The 23,170-nt window shown below is 39.1% G+C and overlaps 1 protein-coding gene across 1 annotated transcript in view; it reads left to right on the forward strand.

The window, feature by feature from the left end:
- Positions 1–13,260, forward strand: part of TRAF3IP1 (TRAF3 interacting protein 1) — a 2,107,097-nt gene extending 2,093,837 nt beyond the window's left edge. Inside the window, exon 15 of the mRNA XM_044075051.1 lies at positions 12,854–13,260. Within this exon, the coding sequence (XP_043930986.1) occupies positions 12,854–13,019 (166 nt within the window). The 3' untranslated portion in view covers positions 13,020–13,260. The remainder of the gene's footprint in view (positions 1–12,853) is intronic.
- Positions 13,261–23,170: the final 9,910 nt, after the last annotated feature.

Consider the following 23,170-nt stretch of genomic DNA (forward strand, 5'->3'; position numbering starts at 1 on the left):
AGGTAGCAGAGAGACTTTCTCTGACAAACCTTTTCAGCATCCCTGAGGAGCTACCCGACTGTCTGCCTTCAGAGGCAGTCAGGGGAAGATTATCACTGTATCCAGAAGCCTGGCTTTCTCTCACTCAAGACAAATGGGTACAGTCGATTATATCCGAGGGTTACAAAATTCCCTTTGTCCACATCCCATCTCAACCAAAAGGGCCCCTTCCAGACCTTCCACCCGATCTAAAGGAACAGGCAGCTCTAGAAATATCAAAGCTGCTGTCAAAAAGAGCTATCCAGCCAGTCCCGGCAGACCAGCAAGGATCCGGAATCTACTCCAAATTCTTTTTGGTTCCAAAAAAGACAGGGGACTGGAGACCGATATTGGATCTCAGCAGACTAAACAAGTCTGTAAACAAAACAAAATTCCGGATGGTCACGCTTCAGTCCATTCTACCCTTCTTGGGTCAGGACAATTGGATGTGCTCAATAGACCTTCAGGATGCGTACTATCATATCAAGATGCACAGACACTCCAGAAGGTTCCTCCGCTTCTGGCTGGGAGCCAGTCACTATCAGTTCAGAGCCCTGCCCTTTGGTATCACTACAGCCCCCTGAGTGTTCACCAAATGCATGGCAGTGGTCATGGCTCATCTGAGATGACAAGGATTCCAGGTGTTTCCATATTTAGACGACTGGCTCCTTACCGCTACCACCAGGCGTCAACTTCTCATATCCAGAGACTACACCATTCATACTTGTCAAGCTCTAGGCATTTCCATAAATTTCAAAAAATCTGTCTTGTTGCCTTGTCAGGCTATTATCTTTATAGGCGCCACCTTAGACACAATTCATCTTTCTGCGAAGCTAACAGAGTAAAGAGTATCAGATATCCGCAAACATGTTCACATTCTTCTTCAGTGCGACAGGATCAAAGCCAGGTTTGTCTTGAAGGTTTTAGGTCTCATGGCAGCTGCCATTACACTTCTTCCCCTAGCCCGCTTTCACATGCGGATCATCCAGTGGATGCTGTTTTGTCAGTGGTCCTTCCAACAGCTCCCAATGTCTCACAGTATTCTGCTAACCCAATCATGCAAGAAGCATCTATCTTGGTGGATGACCTCCTCTCAAGTTCTTCAGGGCAGATCATTTGTTGCCCCCCCCGGTTGCCACGGTGACAACGGACGCCTCCCTGATCGTGGGGGGGGGGGGCATTGTCAGGGCAGGACGGTCCAGGGCACATGGCAACCTTTTGAAAGCCATTTGCACATAAATGTCCTGGAGATGAGAGCAGAACTTTTAGCGTTGCAAGCCCTTCAGCACTCTCTTCCCACCAGGACTATTGCAATTCAGACAGACAATATGTCTGTAGTATGGTACATCAACAAACAGGGCGGAACCAAGTCTTATCCCTTAGGTCGAGAGGCACTCAGACTTTGACAGTGGGCGATCTCATCTCAACGGTTTCTGATAGCAACGCACATTCCCGGGAAGTCCAACGTGATAGCGGACAAGTTGAGCAGGGCCATACTCAAACCACACGAGTGGTCTCTCAGTCAGTCAGTGCTGGAAGAAATTTTTCAGAAATGGGGCTGACTTTGCTGTGATCTTTTTGCTACTCCCCAAAACAGCAAGTGTCACGATTTCTTCACCCTCTTTCCCCTACCAGGTGAACCCGCCAGGGATGCTCTAGTCCATGATTGGCCCCGCGGACTTCTGTATGCCTTTCCCCCCTTTCCACTGATCTCTCAAGTAATTCAGAAAGCTATCGCATTGAGAGTTAACATGATCCTCATTGCCCCTTACTGGCCACGTCAGATATGGTTTCCGTTCCTTCACCGGTTTCTGTTGGAGCAGCCTTGGCATCTGGATCCAGTGCCAGATCTTTTGACCCATCAATCGGGTCAGCTGCACCACTCCCTCCCATCTCTCAACCTCACAGCTTGGTTTCTCCGCTTCCTACCCTAGCCAGGTTTCCTTTAATTTCCCATTCGGTCCGTAACATCCTTATAGCCTCCCACAAGTCTTCTACAAGAAGGATTTACAATAGCAAGTGGAAACATTTTTCCTTCTGGGCAGCAACTAATAACATAGACCCTTTCACTGCACCTATCCTGTCTATACTAGACTTCCTGGCAGAACATTTTCACTCAGGTTCTTCTTCGTCTACTATTAGAGTACAATTGGCAGCTATATCTAATTTCCATGTAGCCTTTTTAGACTCCAGCATAATGTCCCATAAACTTTGCAAAGCCTTTCTAAAAGGTATCTTTTTGCTCAAGCCCCCAATTAGAGACCCCCCACCTCAGTGAGACTTAAATTTGGTTCTAGCCTCCTTGATTCTCCACCCCTTCGAACCGGCCGCTTCCTGTTCTCTGAAATTGCTTTCATGGAAAACCCTTTTTCTAGTAGCCATAACATCTGCTAGACGGGTATCTGAACTTCATGCTCTTTGCAGTCGCCCTCCATACTTAGTTTTCCACAAAGACAGGGTGTCCCTTCGGACCAACCCTTCCTTTTTACCCAAGGTTTCTTCTGAGGCGAATCTGAATCAGACAATCGACCTTCCAGTTTTTTTCCCTAATTATTCCAACAAGGCAGAATAAAAGTTACATTTCCTAGATGTTCATCGCCAGCTTCGTTATTATTTGGATAGGACTAAACAGTTTAGGAAATCTAACCAGCTATTCCTGTCTTATGTGGAAGGCAAGATGGGCCTTCCAGTTTCCAAAGTGTCCCTTTTGAGATGGCTGGCCTCTGTAATTTCCTTCATTTATGAACTCAGACACCAAAAGCTACCATCACGACCTAGACAGACTGCCCATAGATTCCATCTGTCAAGCAGCTACATGGGCTTCTCCTCATACCTTTATCTCACATTATAAATTGGATATGCCCTCCAGAAACTGGGCTAACTTTGGTTCCACCATACTCAAGAGTCTGTTCCGATGAGCCACCCAGGATAAGGGTGCTAGGGACGCGGTCCCATCCAGCAAGAATGAAGGCGAGATTGACAACTTAACATTGAGAAGTTATGTACCTACCATAACGTTCCATGTTAGTTGTCTTCTTCTCGCCTTCTTTCTTGCGTCCCACCCTCCATCCCCGTAGCCTGGACAGACCGAGAGGATTCTTGGGATCTTTTATCTTACACAGCATCAACCACCTCTATTGCCCCTAATTGATAGTTATACAGGTAGGTTCCTATAGAGGTGGATTTCATTTTTTTCTGTTTCTAGGAGACCAGCCCTGCTATACTTTTAGCTATCAAACGAGATCTGGGTATTTATTGCCTAGCATTGTGGGATATAGGGGAGCCTCGAGCCGGTAAAAATAGCTCTCGAGCTTTAGTATTGGCCAAGTCGGAGCCGAGGATCGGCTCCGAACCCATCCAGCAAGAAAGAAGGCGAGAAGAAGACAACTAACATGGAACGTTATGGTAGGTACATAACTTCTCATTTTTCCCTAGGAAAAAAATTCACTGTTCTGTATGTTCGATGTTTTAAATTTTTGATTAATAGGGTTTGATATTAGAACACGCAAAATTTTGAAAGTTTGGTGTTTTAATATAGACCCTGATGGATCAGATGCAATAAAACAAAGTATAGCACACTGCAAACACAGAAAAAGAAAAAAAAGTTGAAATTATATGTCAGCCAATAGTAAGATTTAAAAATGAACATTTTCATTCCTTTTATTATTCTGGAACTTCATCAGATTAAAAAGCAGATGCTGACAACACATTTATATACTCCTTTCCATCATTTATTAATTAGCTAAAACATAAGGGTTTAAAGTGACATTGACATAAAATATCTAGTTACTAATTACAACAGTTAATTTAATTCAGTGTATCTCCTTGGTACAAATATATTACATATAAATTAATTTAGTAACTCGTATTATGAATCAGAGGCAAAAATTAATGTGGAGAGGTTTCCTGTCTTTTTAGTTGAGTCGCTGCAGAGGAACCAAGCAGGTGTGTCCTCTTTCCCCTTTGTTTCTTGCATTTTATATAGAGCCATTGGCAAGGAAAATAAGGGTCTCAGAAATTCCGGGATATAAGTCGTATGGTAATGAAGAAAAGTTGGTTTTCTTTGCAGACAATATTTTTGTGTACCTAATAAAACCAGAAAAGGACATCTCAGTGTTGTGGAGCCTTCTTAGTTTCAAGTCTTTTCAAGATATAACATTGATGAAGACAAAACAAAGGCTATTGCTGTAAACTATGTACCCACACATGAATTGGTTCAGCAATACCCATATTTAAGGGACATGATAAAATGAATTATTTAGAAGTGTGGATTAAACTGGAAGTTCTTATTTATGGATATGGATGGCAAAATACAAGCCATTACACTTTTTTAGTCCCTTTAGTTTTATATACAGGTCAGGCATATTTTTATCAGCCAGAAATAGTCTTGGTCAGTAATTAATAAAGAGTTGAAGGATTTTACCTGGGAGGGGAAGAAGGCAAGGGTCACATGGGATACATTAATCCTTCCAATAGAATAAGGTGGTTTAAGATTTCCTAATTTGAAAGGATATTTTAACACTACACAGTTAAGGCTGATACGTATAACACAAACAGAGATTTATAATTCAAAGTGGAAAGAGATGATAATGAAGCAGTGGAAAATTTAAGAAGTAAGGAGAGAGTGGAATTTTTGAATCCAGATCCTTAAGGAGAATAATAGCAGCTATAGAGAATATTATATTTATAAAGTAGCAGAAAATATTCTAAGAACTAAGTCATCACAAAAACTGAGACAGAAGATGCTGCCAGTAGGGATGACTACAGTTAGGGGTGCAGAAAATAGGCAAGAGGAGGCTGGAATTTACTATAGAAAACTGAAAAAGGAACAAAGGTATTTGGAACAAATATTTAGAGAGAGAAATGTAATAGAATAGGAAGAGGCCAAGAAGACATGTGGACTGCATGTAGAGACTACCCCCCCCCCCCCAATCAGGTATTGATATCATAGTATAGGCAAAGAGAAAGCAACATGGTAATCCTAAGTGAAAGGCCTGTTCTGGTAGAGTTTTTCATTGAATCTAGGGCAAAAGCTACTGTTAAAAGTGTTAATTAGTAATGTATATAAAATATTGCACAATAACTACAGTAATCAATCAGAGGAGCTTAGAAAACATTGGGAAGATAGATTGGATCAGCAATTCACAAGGAAACAATAGGAGTACATATGTATGTCTCCCAAATATGCAACAAAGTCTAGAAGGTCTATTTTTGCTTGGAGGCATTTGCACATGTAATTTCATACCCCATACAGACTCCAAAGACGTTTTTCTCAGGTACTTGGCAAATGTTGGCAGTATAATGGGGAAGAAAGCTGTAACTGTGACATATGGTTTGGGAGTGCAATGAGTTCCCAGACTTTAAAAATTCCTTACAGAGTACTCTGTCAGAAATATTGGGTGAGCAAATGACTAAAGAAATGATTTTTTTTGAGCTGGGATAAAGGCAAACTTAGACATAATAAGGCCTTGTTAACTTTAATACTGGGGGGCTGCCAAAACAAGCAATTACAGTAGACTCCCGCTTATCTGGTCTCGCTGGTGACCGGACCTTAGGCTGGATAAATGAATGGCCAGTTAATCAGAAAAAGCATACAAAATAATATAGCATTTATAGGTTATAAATCAGCTAGAATAACAGGATTTGTGTTAGTATGCATTTTTCTAATGAATGTGAAGTCTAAAACTGAAATGTCTGTTATTATTTAGCCCAGAGGAGGTATAAGTAGTGTTCTTCTCTGTTGTCTTTTGCTAGGGCTATGGCAGAAATATGATGTCTGGTTAAAGAATGGCTGGATAACAGGGAGTCTACTGTACTAGAAAATGGAAATCAGTGTATAAACCAAATTTATTTGAAGTTGTGAATATTGTAACAAAGATAAAAGAACCGAAAGTGGGATCTTTAAAAAAGGGTAGGAGAAAATTTCATGGAAAAAAACAAATGGAAATTGTGGAAACAATACATTCAGAATAATGTTTTGGAGGAGAAGTGAGGTTTAAGAGAAGGCAGAACTTTATCAATGTATTTAAATATTGGATCAATGATCATTTTATGAAAGAATATCTGTGATATATAATGTTTGTAACTGTGAACGTGTTAACATGGTTTGTTTTCTTTTATATAATATATGTTTACCTATGTCTTAAGTGATAATATAGTAAGGGTTTTATAAAATATAGAAGTACTAACCACATAAGTTTCCAAATCCTGAAAAACTGTGTCAATTCATATAGACATACAGTTAATGTGATTGTTCTCTGGACTAGGTGATTTCCCAAAGGATACAATAATGCAGTTTTTGGTATTTAGTTTGAGCCCATGATTATAGCACCAGTTGTTTTTTGGGGGGGCAAACCTTCCTGTAAGAGGGCTAAGTCATTTGTGGATTCAGCAACTACTCCTAACTTCCAATCACTTGCAAACTTAGTCAGCCAGATCCCTTTTGATGTAAGATTTTACTTCAGAGAAATAGATGCCAAACAGGAGAGGTCCCAGCACTGAACCTTGAGGGAACTCCACTGGTCTCTTTGTGGAAGTAGTTTCTCCTGTCTTGATCTTTGTGTCCTATCTTTGACCCAGTTGGCAATCCAGAGTGTGACATGAGGATTAATTCCCATTTTATTTAGCTTTTCTACTGTGCCTGAGTGGAAGTTACCTAAAAGCTTTGGCCAGGTCGAGGTATGCAGTGTGTACCATTTTACCTTAATCCATTGCTTTGCTGACCTTTTCAGAAAAGTCCACCAGGTTAAATAGGCATGACTTGCCCTTGGTGAATACAAACAGAGACAGGTTTAGTGTTTGGAGTTTCCCTACGTCTTCATACTAAGTAAGTCACCATCACCAATATCTAATAAAAGGATTTTTTGTCACATTTTACTGTACACTGTACTAATTCAACTGTAGCACTGCCCATTTCCAAGTTTGCTATTTCTGGATCTGTTTTGAAACTTCTGAGCATCAACTTCAAGCCACCTTTGCTGGGAGAGTGCTGTCTTGATCCCATCCAGTTGTGAACAACTGGAGTGGAGCTCAGAGAGAGTGTTCTTACTGGCTAGTTTGAGCTAAAAGGGTGTTTTTCTTGTTTTTTTAAGCCCTGTGTTTGCACTTGTTTGTGTGTAGCGCTCCATTATGTACTGCCATGTAGCAGTGGTCACCATTGGTGGTTATAGATGCAACCATTTTGTTTGTTAAATTTTTCCTTAGTACTTTGCTTGTGATCCTCCAGACATTTCTTATGGCCTTGCTCTACTTTCAGGTGGAAAACTAAGCCTAGCCTCAGCGGTACCAACACACCTGTCACCCACTAGGCACTCCTAAGTGTGATCTCCTTTCCTGATCATATAAATCTACCTATCACTATGGACAAACAATTTCCTACAGTTTCCTCAGCCACCCTGGTCGACATGGGCATCCTGAGGCAGTGTAGCAGTTGTCTCATGTTCACCAATAACCCTTTACTCCTAGTCCACACAAACGCAACGTGTAAGAGATGCAGCTATATTAAGAACCTTGAATCCATGCTCTCTCACACCAGTCAGTACATATGACAATGAGTGGGTTGCCAGCATGCACATTTCACCTCCTACTCCACCCAAACACACATCCCACATACCTATATATGCAGAGGTCCTCACCAGAAGCATACGTAAACACCAGAGACCTCCTAAATACAAACACAAGCATGCTACACATAATACTTCCTCTGCAGAACTAGTTACATATAATAGCTCACTCACCAGTGTCTCACTGGTCAAACCTTTAAGACAAAACAAAAATCAAACATATCAGTCATAGGTGATTCCATTTTGAGACACACTGATGTCCCTCTCACCTGGCTGAACAAGGAAAAGGTCTTGGTCAGCTGTCTGTCAGGTGCCACGATACCCCATATCAAACATGGACTCAGGTCTCTCCAAAACAGGTACTGTTATGACTCCATCATAGTCCATGTTGGTGTGAATGATTTGAGATGTACCTCTCTGGACTATATGAAGAGGGACATGACTGAGCTCTCGGACTATGTGTTTCAGGCAGGTATGTCCCTAACCTTAAGCAGCATTTTATCTTCACCTAGAATGATGCCTCATTACAAACAGAAAATTATTGATTTCAATTATTGGCTTAGCTTTTGGTGTCATTCTAAGGGGATCCACTATCTGTCAGCCTGGGATGATAGGATCGACAGACGTCTATGCTTTGCCATAGATGGTCTTCATCTGTCACCCCTGGGATTTCACGTACTGGCTAAGGCTCTTGCCACCCCAATATTGCCTTTTTAGGCAAGTGTCTCAAGGACAAAATTCTCAATGTAAAAACTCCATCTAAAAACAACCTCTAGGGTATTCTGGTAAATGTCAGGAGTCTCAACATGAAAATGCAGTCACCGGAGGCTGTCCTTACCTTGGAAGACTTAGACATTTGTGCAGTCATGGAGACCTGGTTCAAGGCTGTGGAGAGCACACCAGCCATACTGGGTTACACCTCCTTCCACACGTTCAGACCTCAAACTTAAGGTGTAAAAACTAAAGGAGGTGGTGTATCAATATTCATTAAAGATAAATACACCTCTAGACTTGTTAAACAGTATGATTCCCAGGAAACACTTCAGGTGCAATTAACTGTTGGTAGGACACCTATTCAAGTCATTGCCAGCTACAAGACCCCCTCCATTAATCAGGACACCCATTCTGCCTATTTGGATCTACTTGAGTCTATCAAGATACTCCAATGCCCTGGACCAGCTGGTTGACACCCCCATAAGGGGTGCCAACATCCTGGATCTGGTGCTTACCAATATGGTGGACCACTGCAGCACCCTCACTGTGAGGTCCTCCCTGGTAAGATTTGACCATAAATCAGTTTTATTCGAAGTAACTATCACAGCTGATCCCCCCCCCCCCCCCCAGCAGTAACTAAACTAAAAAACTTCTCCAAAGCAGATTATAACCTTCTACAGTTTGGTATAAATAGCTTCAGTGCACCTCCTCCCTCAGATGGAAATGGCAACTATGCCAACACTAGTTCTTTGCATGAACACCGTATACCGGCATTGACTCGGCTGTAACCTGGTGTTGCTAATTCATGTTGGAGCCCATACAACCAAAACAAGCTGCTCAAGGAAGAGCAAACCTGCCTGGTGGACAACTGCCATTAACATACTTTACAATAAGAGGAAGAAATTGCTCTCTAATAGTAAGAGGGAGTGTGCCCTCCTAAACTGGAAATGCCCTCCTCATTTTAAACAAGCAATAAGACTTCTTGTGAAATCCTCAAAAGCAAACTACGAGTCCAAATTAGCTTTCTCAAGAAAGGACAGCCACAAGGCATTCTGTAGTTACAGCCATAACCTAAAAAGGAAAGACCCAGATTTGTGAGGAACTGGTAGTTAATAATACCACATATACTGAGCCTGTGGACATAGCTAACCTGTTGGCTGACAGGTTCTGTGAAAACGTCTCTCCCCTGTCCCCACCACATGTACCCCATGACATCCCTACCACCTGTCCCCTACCTTGTATTTCTCAAAAGCAGGTCATAAATGACCTCTCTAAGGCCAAAAACTCAGCATCTATGGCACCAGGTAACATCCCAGGCTGTGTCCTACATGGGCTCCAACATGAATTAGCAACACCTTTGGATACTCTTTTCAATCATAGTCTAAGCACCGGCTTTGTACCAGCTGAATGGAAAACAACTACCATTATGCCCTTGCACAAAGTTGGTTCTTCCACTGACTCCTGGAACTGTAGACCTATTAGCCTGATTAGCTATGTCTGCAAGGCTATGGAACAATTATCATAGACCTTATAAACAAAGATATAAGTAATCTCCAAACACTTGACCTTATTCAGTTTAGATTTGTCAAAGAGAGATCATGCCTGTTAAACCTGGTGGACTTCTTTGAGACAGTCACCAAGGCCCTGGACAAAGGGAAATCTGTGCATACAGCCTACCTGGACTTAGCAAAGGTGTTTGACACTATCCCCACTCAGGCATTATTGACAAACTCACCCAACTAGGCATCAACCCTTATATCATTAGATGGGTCACTAACTGACTCACTGATAGAACTTTGTGTACTCAAAATAGGGGAATCCACCTCCAACAGTAGAACTGTAACCAGTGGTGTTCCACAGAGATCAGTCCTGGGACCTCTACTGTTTGGAATATATTTCTCCAAAGTACAAGCAAAAATAAAAGATCTGTGGCTGACAAAGTTTACTGATGACTGTCAACTGTGAGTGGTCATATAATCTCCAAATGATGTCAACATCCTACAAGAGGGTCTTACACAAACAAATGATTGGTGTCAAAGTCATGGCCTTAAACTCAATGCAAAAAACTGTATTAGCATTCCTTTTGGTAAACGCGATGCTCCTGCTAACTACCACATCAATAGCAACACCCCATGTACACAGTCATTGGTGAAAGACCTGGGCACATAACTGCAACATTACCTTTAACTACCATGTCTCCATAGTGGTAAGAAGGGCATTCTATATTGTTCATCTCATAAGTAAGGACATTGCCTCCAAAAAAAAAGAAGTTATAACCACCCTGTACTCTTCCCCCATCAGGCCAATAATTTCAAGTACAACGTCCTTTTTGTTATGTACCTTTCCATGCACCTACAGCAGTTGGAAAAACCACAAAGGCTCCTCACAAGGAAAATTCAAGGTCTTCAACATCTGTCCTATGGCAGTTGTCACTTTATTCTGTTTCATACAGACTACTGAGAGGTGATATCTGCCTTGCATACAAGGCAATCTCTGACCCTGCTATATTGGAAATGCTGCATATCTGTAAGTCAAATAGTACACGGGCTACTCTCTGTAAAGACCTTAACCTGGTATGTGACATTAATAAAATCTGCTGGAGGGACAGATTTGTCTTCCAGAGGTTACCACACCTTTGAAACAGACTCCCACTTCATGTTAGACAGACTGCCTCTTTGGTCCTCTTCAAACGCAATCTGCATGGTTGGATGGGTGACCATAAATACACCCCAGGGGTTCCACCTGTGTCCCTCTTGGGCAGGGAATATAGGTGCTGATCATGGAAATAAGGGTAAGAACTTGACTAGGCTTGTAAGGACCCTAGGGCCATTAGCCTAGTAACTTCCTATGATGCTATGTATGCATTTATTTATTTATTTACTACTTAGTTACTTGTGCAATTTTCCCCCCTGTTAACTATCAACTCTTCTGCTATCTTTCAACCTGTTTATTTCATGTGAGAAATAAGCTGAATGTGAGAGGCTGTTATCCATGTAGCCATCAGGAAGTTTCTGGTTTTAGCCTAATCTGTCTTCCTCTCAGTGGTTGGCATATGTGCTTGCAGATGTCTGGACCTGTTTTGCCTTCCTGGGGCATGGATGCTGTGCACACTCTCCATGAAGATTACCATGTAAACACGGATGAGCATGGGCCAAGCACACATTCTGACTCATTGCTGCTTACTGTACATCTACTCTGTAGTATGTGCAGTACAGTAGCAAGTCAGACCACTTCCCTTTCCCCACCCACCACTCCCAATGCTTGAATCACTTTTCAAGCTTGAGTCACCTATCCCATATTCTGGGCTTCCTCCCTCTTGGCCATGGAGCTGGATTAATATAGGTGGTGGTCAAAACTAGGAGAGCAGCTGCACAGAACATATGGAGTTGGGTTAATATATGTGGTGATTGAAGCTGGGCGACCAATTCTATAAAGCACAGCAAAGCAGTTTTAAAACTGTCATAGCTAATAACTGCTTTAGTCAGAACCTATAATGAGAACGGATTATTTTCCTACAGCTTTAAATCCAAAATGAATTGTGTTCAAGGTATAATGTGAAGATACATATACAGTAGTATTGTATCAGTACAGTCATTCATGTGTTGTGCTTCCTGAGACTCTTTATCCACAGGAAAGGTGAAATGACTGTACTACTAGCATATTCACAAAGACTCTTGCTACTATTAGAACATAAACAGAATGCTGCATACAATGTGCCAGACACTGTGCATACTAGCTCACAAGTGAGATTTTACACTGTATATATGTTTCCTTCTAGTCACTCAAGTAGGATTATGTAAGAGATATTATCACTACCAACCAAAAAATGAATCCTGCATTGTACAACAATTGTGCCTTTCATCCATAGTATTTTGAATTTCTTTTTTGAATATCATATGCAAGAACTCTCTGTTTTTGGAATTCCATATGTTAAACCTTTATACTTGGTTTTTGAACTTCATATGCTATTACTATGTATGTACTTATTTTAATGTAGTTGCATTTTGCTTTGCCCATGGATAGAAATGTCCAAGGACCAGCCTACCTACTCATTTATCAAATTAAAAAGATCTTTTAAGTGGTCAAAAATGGCATAAGGTTTAGCAACATAAATGTCCATTTTTGTGACGATCACACCCCAGAGTCTGTGTGCTTAATCAGTTGCTTATCACACACAAATAAATATTGTTTTTAACAGTAATGGGAAGGGTATATTACTTTCTTACTGCTACACATAAAATGTTAGTTATAGAGTTGCTGTCATTTAATCATTATTTGCATGTGTGCAACTATCAAACTTGTAGAGTAAGAAAAATAAGTAGCTCATAGTAAACCAGCTCAGTGAAGTATAGTTTTTGAAAAAAAAAACAGAAACATGCAGGGCACAGTGACAGTTATTTTTACTGATACCAGCTTTGTATTTACTTAATGCAGTCTCATGTACAATGTCATATGTGCTGTTCTCTAGTGAAATTTCTGATCAGACTGTAAATTTAATTACATTTATTGGTCACATATTCAGTCCTGTGTCATTTTAAATGTTTGTTTCTCTTAAACAGCATTACAGATAGTGTTCTGGAACCCCTAAAGGCTGAGTTGCAAGAGTTAGACCAGCAGATCAAAGACCAGCAAGACAAGATCTGTGCTGTTAAAGCCAATGAACTAAAAAATGAAGAAAAAATTAAGAAAATGATCTACAGCATCAGTGCCTCTGCTCGGACATAACAAACACGCTGGAAGACCAGTTTACATTTGTGATTTACTGGTCCATTCAAGGAGAAGATCTTGTTTCCTTTTGTTTTTAGTTTTAAAAACAAGTATTTTGCCTGATGGATTATGATCTGCACTGGAGCAAGTCGCACTTTATGTGAGAATATGTCTTTTGATATACAATGTTGGGGAAGACATTTCATAGTTTAAACACTCATGGCATTCTTTTTAAAAATAAAAACCTCTTCAAACTCCATATGAATTTGCCATGACTGTTCATTATTCTACAGTCTTAGGACAAATTATGGCAGTGTACCTTCTTTAATACAATTTGCATCATGTCTTAGCCCCAGCCTCCATGTAAGTATTCCCTGATACAGTTGCAGAGTGGAATACTAAGCACACCATCTGCTATTACAATGATGAATGTGGAATGCTGATTATCACCATCTCTAGCTCTCCTGAGACTTACAACTTTTCTCTAGTTTCTGAAACAGCCCAATATTTTCTGCTCCAGTTCATTGTGCAGTCATGCCCATGCTGTTTGTGTAACTCATATAGCTAGCTTTTAGTGGAAAAAGCATCACGTTGCATTTAGTCACAGATTGTTTTTATATAGCCTGCATCCCCATGAAAAAATATTTTTTAATATAGCATTTAAATTGTTCCTGACATCAGAAAATTTGAAAAACAAATTAGGTTAGAACATAATTTGTTCTTAGTATTTAATATTCTTTATTCCTATAAGTATGAGCAGTAATGTGAGAAGGGAAGTTGCTACCCCTTGTGAGTTGTCTACGTGTTACTTGTTTTTACCTCTAAATCGGATATGTTATTATATCAGATTGTGTAAGAATAAGGAGTTATGAACTGACTTGATATTCCAAGCCAGATGAGTATGTAAACATTACCAACAATTGTTTGTTAGCATATAATTTCAGCTGCATTATAAAAATGTCCTATATCAACAAATACTCATATAACAAGTTTTTTTTTCCATTACCACCACCATGACTGTGCAGCCACCCCAGTGCCTTAATGGCTGTTTGTTTCTGCTTGTTGTAGTACACATACAATTCCTTTATGGTGGTTATTCATTTCCTGAAATTAATTTCTTGGTGAGCACACTTATGGTTAGAGTAATGGAGGTGAGAGATGAGAAACAGGTTGTTGTTATCTATAGCTTTTTAGAGTTTTTCACTTAAAACCTACTTCTCTGGACATTTTTGTATGCTGAATATGCAGTATATGCCAATGCTGGTCTTGTTGACACCTTTGCTTTATGAGCTGCATATTGCTGAGTTCATACAGGCTTACCCAACAGTTTGTACCTCTAGAATTAGCAGTGTGATCTCCATGGATATGTACACTAATCCTCCTCTCCAAGATTGGAAAGTTGACTTTTAACTGCCCAGTTTCAGTTTTAATTCTTCCACTGACTGCTCAGGTGCTGAGTCCACAGTTCAGATGACAATCATCTACATTGTAGTTAGGGACACAATTTCTGAACCAACACAGCTGTCTAGATATGTCAGTTTACTGTGAACATCATCGGATTGAAATAGCTGCAAACAAGTTGTCCAAGTACAGAGGTGTACACTGAATGAGTTGATGAAGAGAAAATGTAAAGTGTGAGATAATGACACATGAGGTAACTTGGAAACCCATAAGTAAATATGGTTTCATTTGAATTCCAAGTGCATTGTGTATATAGTTTTATTCCCCAGCACTTAATGCTGCACAAATCTTCATTAAGTAATGATAATACCAGCACTATTTATTTTATGTTTGTTTACCTGTTTAGCTTACTTCTTATTTGATACTTTGATTCACTGATGTAAATTGTAGTTTATTGTCATAAGAATAATTGTAATGCTACACTTGTTTATACTGTAGCTCCAAGCAAGAAAGAATGAGAGATGTATAAAGCTAACAGATGGAATAATTTAATACGTAACTACCTCACGGATGAATAGTGGGTAAACAAATCTCAGGTTTTGGTCTATAAAATAAACTAAGATTTAAGTAGAGATTTTTTTTTTTGCAGAAGTTGTAAACAATTGTTTTCAGGTGTATCTGTCTGGTATCTGGGGCTGTTGTGAGCAACATTATTACTGTTTCTTGTTTTTTTAATATTTAATTGTTGAGATAAAGCTTCATTCATATACTGTTATGGGTTGGTAGTACTAAAACTATAGTCTGTTGGTTTCCGTTGACACTTGACTTTCAACATTTCTGCAACAGAGCTTGTGACTTTTGCTTTCATTACCATTGTATGTCGAGACATTTGTGATACCATTTTATTTTTATTATTCCTTATAACTTAGCTGTGACTCATAGTGTTGAGATTGATATCATATTTGTTACTGGATGCTAGATGATTGTTTTAATTATTTAGTGTGGTGCTGTGAATATTATGAGCTCTTGTAAAATTGTATCCTAAAGTATGAACAAAAGGCATCAAAACTGAGCAAACAAACCACCACTTAAAACATTTATGTTTGCTTACTGGCTCATTCTCTTTTGCTGCTCAGATTACTGCATGTGTGAATAACTAAGTACAATCAGGTGTTCCCTCTGTGATTGTCACTAATAGCAACGCAACTTGTAATGTAACTAGATGATGAATCCTTAAAAAAACATGTCTTCCAGGGAAACATCATCATCATCACATTACTAAGTAGCCAAAGATGATAGCACATTCTGGACTCCCTATTTTTAAGATTGTGACATCCCTCCTCTGGGCCAGTAATCAAGTAGCCTCAATCCTCACCACTGACTGCCCAGTGAGGGATGTTCACTTGGAACAAAAATAGATACATACAGTATTTCCCAATGCAGGTCTATGTAGCAAGCACATTTTCCCTTAAAAGCACACAAGAAACACACTCAGTTCTCTGTCTGGGTTTCCCTCTCTCTGTCCAGGCCCCAAATAAGACTCTCCACTGGCACAGCTATAGAGTTGGGTCCTCAGCTAAGTGTTGCAAGCCAAGTCCTCCACCACCCTTTCTATGAAATCAGTGCTGTTTGTCCCTGCTCCAAGTAAGCTGACACACACACACACACACACACACACACACACACACACACACACACACACACACACACACACACACACACACACACACACACACTTTGAGATTTGATTTTCACACATACCTGGGAAAGGCTGGCACAAATTTACCTGATATGCCCCCTCTGCCCAGACTTTAAGGTAGATACTGCCATCAGAACACTCCAAAGCCAACCACTCTAAGACTCCTGCAAAGGTACCCAAATATACTGAGTAAAATTAATACTAATACAAATGGTAGTGTTTGACCAATGCAGCAAGGCTGTTAAGAGCGGCCAGAGTGTCAACAGATAAATACAAGTACTCTCAAAGGTTAAAATATTCTCTAAAAGACTAGCCACAATGAAACGTTTAAATATATTTAATAATAAATAATAAAAGAACATGAAAATAGCAAATATATATTTACAATAAACACCAGAGTTTCAGTCACATGACATATTAAAAATAACACTGATGGAAAGATTCAAACAGATATAGAAAAACAATACTTTATTAATCTCATTATATTTTCCTCACTGATCTAAATAGTTAATGTTCCTTAGTTCACTTACTAGACCAAGACAAGATGAAGTGGGTGAATGGTCTTCCTTCTTGTCAGGTTTCACAAAGAGACTACTCTGAGACTTCTGCCTCATCTAGTATTAAAACATCATTTTGGTTCTGGATTACAGAATGACATCACCTGACTTCTAGTTCCTACACTAGCCCCTTTACTAGAACTTGAACCAGAATCTTGCACATACATGTTGCTACACACACACACGCACACACACGCACACACACACACACACACACACACACACACACACACACACACACACAGATATTGAGCTTTCCTAAGATGTTCCAGGGTAGCAATTAGTTAAACCCCAAGGGTAATATGGTAGGATTCCTAGTCCTGGTTTTCACAGACATTTTATCTCTGGCTGCAATCAGACCTGTGAGATGCAATCTTTATGGTCTACACCAGGTAATTTAATTTCAGACTATTTTTCAAAGTTAGCTGGACTGAGATTAATCTCTTCTCTTCCACTATCCTCTGTTACAATATATTCATTTCAACAGTTACAATACAGTCTGACATACAGGTGTATTTATTTTCTCCCCAGCAGGACCCACTGTTGGTACATTTTTTAACAGAAACAACTTTACAAAAAAATATCCAACACAAGCACCTGTCAGTTTAATATACAAATGACATATAATTCTTTACAAAACTCCAGCTAGCTATGCTGGCATATGTAAGCCATCCACTGCCCTACTTCTCCTGGCATGCCTGGCAATACCTCACATCATCACCAAGATTTATTGCTTAATTGAAAGGCTTGATTTAGAAATGGTCAGGTCTTCTAGGTTTGTGCACTAAATTACATGTAAAGTTTGTTAGAAACTGTCACTGTTTCATTTCATCTTTATTTCTGATTCTCTTTTTCATTAACACTAGATTATGTCTTTTTAAATCATGACGTGGGCAGTGACATTTGTATGGTGCTCTTTCTGCTTTATTTATATCAGAGTCTGAGTTTTGGTTTATGAAAACTGTCATTCAGCCAAAGTTACCATTGTATAGTACAGTGGGAGGCACTTTCTATTTATTGTAATTATTTATATTGATTTTGGGTCTAGTACCAATGGGCTGAATTGTTTTTCTCTTTTCTTCAGTATCTTAGTGTCAAGTTAAGTCATCAGTGACTGTCATTATATCTTCATAGGTTAATCTTGCAACATATTCAGGCATGTCTTTACACTGTGCACATGAATGACATGTCAAATATGAGTAAGTTTTCCATCTTCCAAAAGCAATTTCATTCTTTGTATGACAAAAAACATCTTTTACTTTTCACCTAGTACTAAATGTACTGAGGCTGAATGAACTTCCATGAGTGATAGTATTGTTGAGATAGGAAGCCTGCAACTTTAACTTAGAGAAGGTTGAGCATCCTTATAGCACAGTTTCTCAATATCTTCTTCAGTATGAATGTTGAGTGATTATTTCCCAACTTAGAACTGTAAATTTAGTTAGCAGAAAATATATTTTCTCCCCTATATTTATTTATTTGACATTTGTTGACATGGAAAGTCCAACTGTGCTAATGCCCTTTTTCAGCGGAGGCTCAGGGAGAAAAGCTCCATGGTACAATTAAGCACAAATTACAGAAATTGACTTAATATACAATAACAATACAATAAAAAATTACAGGATTGTAGAAGAGGGCAAAAAATATACAGTAGAGTAAATGAGCAGCTGTTCTTATAGGTACAAGTTAAAAAGTCAGTAAGAAATATATTTAGTGTAAGATATTTATATAGAAGGAGAAACCATGCAAGGAACATCTTCACTGCACCTCCTAAGGATCTTGCAGTACGTGACAGTGACGTTGAACCCCCATGTTTTCTAATAAAATATTTTCTATTCCATCTTTAGACTAATTCATTATCACATATATATTTAGTAGATTTGTGTATGGTAATTTACAGCTGCTTCATTTTGCCTCCAAACCACATGACTCCTGCTTTGATTTTTGTGGTTTCTTTCATGTTTCTTTCTTTAATCTTTCTCCTCTAGGATCTCCCTTGTGAAAGAGAGAGAGAGAGAGAGTGGATATATGATTGAGGGATATAAGGCTTCCAGATTCCTTCCTTCCTAGATTTGTTGAGTGGTATCTCACCTTTAATAGTTCAGGAAATTAGTCTGCAGATCTCCAACTGCCTCCGTGCATTCACATAAGCATCCCTTTTATGAAATTTGCAACTTTATCTCTTTGAGCAGTTAGTTACCTCATGCTGATCAATCTTCATGGTATATCTAGAAGCCATGTGATTTTCAACAGCGATTTAACTATAGTGCTTGTGATTCACTGTTCTGAAGAAGTTCTTATGCAAATTAAAATAACAAATGAGTTAAACTCTATTTTGGTCTCCTTGGTTCTTGGAGCAGTTTGTTTTTTGAAGTTTTTAACATGCTGTATTGGTGCTTTTAAGAAGTTGTTTGGTCTTGATTTTCTGAAAATATGGTCAATAGCATGCATTAGATATTGTGATTCATCCACTTTTTTTTTTCTTTGACCTGCAGGTCTGGATCACTGTATAGTGTCTTATTACATCTCTTTGCAGAACAGTAAAGTGTTGTAAAGCTTCTGTTGCACTGCAGTACTGCTGTTAACTCTTGCTGTGTGTCTGTTATCACTTGCAGTTGATACAGAATTTAGAATCATGTTTCCAGTTAAGTAATCCAAGTATTTGCAAGTGCTACCTTGTTGGCTTCATTTTTACAGTTTTATTTCCTCTACATGCCTGTTAAACCATCATTATGACTGTCTTTGGATCAGCTCTTTGCTTCTTGATTTTCAGATGTATGGGCTTTCTGGAGAATATGTGATTTCGACTAAATTTAGACATAAATATTGGGCAGATTGTAGTGGGTATTAAAATTTCATGTGGGATTTTACTTGGATTACTGATACGAGACAGAACTTTTACCATAATGTGCATTTTTTTGTCAGTTGGAATGATGGTGTTCCATCATTTTTTTTTTCACATTTTAATTATGCATATTTGGCTTGTTTTTGCAAAGGATTTTATGTCTGGTGATTTTTTGACTTCTGCAGCAAGCTTGATTCTCTATTAACTGCTATTTCTTCCACCAGGTGTGTATCACCTGAGCACCCTTCAAGGACAACCAGTATTTGCCCTCCTGAGCTAGGTCTGCCAGCCCTCCCTACTGGTGACTATCATGACTTTATGGGGAAGCAGGCCAAAGAGATGCCACTCTACTAACAGAGGAAGGTTCTTGTACTTGATTAAGTTATAGCCCTAACACCTCCACTTGCAAGCATACATCATTTTAGGCTAAGCAAGCAGTGAGGCTTGGTTGAAGAAGTACATCTGCCCCAAACCCTCAGTGGACATGTCTCCTGGCCAACTCACATTCCAGTCACTGGCAATCTCTTAAGTGTCAGGACCTTATCCCCCTATTCCACCAGCAAGGCATTATTACTTTCTTAAAGGTAACTGCATTTATTGTGTACCTGTTTTTTTTTTTTTTTGCAAATGCTAAGTGTCTATAGCCTTTAATTTCCTTAATATTAGTATTACTGTGTATGGTTTTTATATCCTTCAAGTTTTTTTTCAGATTGGTTAGGTCTGGGCAGTTAAATAATTTTGACTCCTTAGACTGAGTATTCGGTTGCCGTTATCCGATTATTTTGCTTTAAAAAGAGCAAAATAAATATGTAGGCTAATTCTTCCAATACAGAGACTACATAAAAACTATACAATTCCCAGCATTTTGCTGCACTTTAAACAAGCGTGACAGCACTGTGGCACAATGGCCATAGTCTGTATAATGTTTTTTATGATATATTTTATGTTTGGGAAGAGGAAATCACAAATTTCTGAAAAATAATCCATACTGCAGTCCAGTTCACAGTAAATTGTCATTACATTGGTGGGGTGTTGCTCATGATTCTATTTTATTGTTATGTTGATTTTTAATGTCTTTTTGTGAGAACATCTGCAAATATTCACACCTTGTCAGTCTATGTTCTGTTTATGAATATTTACCATATTATTCATAGCAGCCTCATGTTGAATTTGGATCTTTAAGCTCCCAGATAATCTTACATCCTCAGTTTTACTGTGATATCTCAGACGATTCTTAACACTGAGTTCAGAAGATAATGTGCAAATAGGTAAATTAAGTGAAAAATACATTTCTAGAGCATCTGTCAAATTTTCCAACCGTGCTTATATTGGTTGGTACTGTCTGTTTTACTTAGCATGAGTGTATTCAAGCTAGCCCTTTGTTATATAATATATCTGCAGAAAATGAGCCAACCATGGGTCAGCTTGATGATGCAGAGGCAGAGTGTCCATTTGTACCACTAGTGACCAAATCAAATGGAGGGCTAAATGAAACAGCCCGATGCCTGTATGACCTCCAGTAGCCTTAGTGGTCATCTTATCCACTCAGATTATTTGAGGGTGTTGTTGATATATCTGACATTATGGCACTAGCCATTCTGTAATGGGAGGGTGACCTAATGGTTAAGGTGTTTGCCTTACAAACACAAGGTGTAGGGTTTGAGTCTCACAACGGATAATTGGCTAGGCCTAAAGTGGCTCGCAAGGGCAGTTAGCTTAGTACTAATCTATGAACCTATGACCAACAGCTGTAAGGAAGATGGCTGCCAGGTTCATACATGCAACTCCCAGATAGATCCCCCAGTCCCTGAGAGTCCAAATGAATTACTGTCAGTAATGACGTCCAGAGGTCTTTGGGGGGGAATGGGGCATATCTGGCAAAGAGGTATGCTAGAGGTACTTGGAGGAAGCAATCAGGGACCAGGGGGTTGGGCTAGAGTGGAAGCTGGAAGAACAGCCAAAGGACTGTATTGTGCAAGGAAGGGAGCGATATGCATATTCTGTACTTTGAAGATGGTATATGTATACACATCTGATGCAAGCATATCCCTAGTTAACAATTTCTGCAAACCATATTTTCTGTAGTACTGTTTGTATGGGAAATGAGAACCCCTTTAACCCCTGCATAGTTCTTAATGGGGGGTTGGGGTCCCGCTCCCCATTACAAACAGTATTACATAAAGTGTGTAAATTGCTACTAAATTCTAAATAAATAATAAATATCATTAATATTAAATGCAGTTACCTTAAGACAGTAAACAAATGTCTGTACCTCTGTGTAATTCTATGACAGACTGCTAACTGGTAAGGCTCAGTTACACAGTTCTCTTAGGATAGTCCATCAATCTTAAAAATCACCATTGCAGATATTGTGTTTTTATATATATATATATATATATATATATATATATATATATATATATATATATATATATATATATATATGCATTTGAAGACGTTTGACTTTTAAATAACTTTAAAATTAACTTGACAATGAACGAAAGTGCTTAAATACAAGTGTTTAATTTTATTTCAAATTTTCTTACACTGTTGTCTTGATGGACTGTTTTACTGCTGGATTAAAAGATTTCAGCTACTGGATTAAAAGATTTCAAAGCTACTACACGAAGTGAAGTTATTTTTCTTTCATATCCAAAAAGTTTTATGGATTTATTGTGTTTATATAACACTGTCCAGTGTTCTGAACAGTCACTGTGTTCCCTTCTTTGATGGTGGTGAGTACAGTTAGTGGTGTGGATTCAAGAAAATTAGCTGGTTAAGGATAGAGTTGTTAGATGTCAGCTGGAATTCCTAAAGTGGAGACAATGGGTAATTTGGCAGATAGGCACAGCGGAAGGGTAGGAACTGCAGGCAAAAATCTGTAGTGGGGAAAGATTTGTGGAAAGGATGTAAGCAGCTATACTAATATAATTGCATATCAGACTTACAGGTAGTACATGAGTATAGCATAAAAAATAGCACTCAGAGTTGCACTGTCTATGACAGTGATTGTAAATCAGTCACCTTACCATCACCCCTAGTTCATTAATGTAGTATGGAATGAATGTGCAGAAAATTGTCAGTTAATAGTTCCTGATCTGGAGTTTTGGTGGAAGGGGGGATCCAAAAATATATTAAAGAAGAATTAACCAACCACAGTACTACTTAAGAAAGCTTTAAAGATTGTACAAAATATTGTTATCATAGGATCATAGAAAGTTATTAGGCTAATGGCTCTAAGGCCCTTAAAAGCCTAACCAAGTTCTACCCTTATTTCCATGATCAGCATCAACTGCCCCTGCCCAAGAGAAACACAGGTGGAACCCCCAGGGTGAATTTACAGTTACCCATCCAGTTGTCCAGATTGAGTTTGAAGAGGGCCAATGAGGTGCTCTGCTTGACATGAAGTGGGAGTCCATTCCAAAGGTAACCTCTGGGGGACAAATCTGTCCATCCAGCAGGTACTATTAATGCCGACTACCAGGTTAAGGTCTTTAGAGTGAGTAACCTGTGTACCATTTGATATGCAGTATTTTCAACAAAGCAGGGTCAAAGACTGCCTTATATGCAAGACATAGATTGATTCTGAGTAGTCTGTATGCCACAGAATAAAGTGACATTGATTTCAGATGATCCACATAGGACAGATGCTGAAGACCTTGAATTT

Source organism: Protopterus annectens, chromosome 6.part0, assembly GCF_019279795.1.
Source record: "Protopterus annectens isolate FY-2018-M chromosome 6.part0, PAN1.0, whole genome shotgun sequence".
Taxonomy (NCBI): Eukaryota; Metazoa; Chordata; order Ceratodontiformes; family Protopteridae; genus Protopterus; species Protopterus annectens.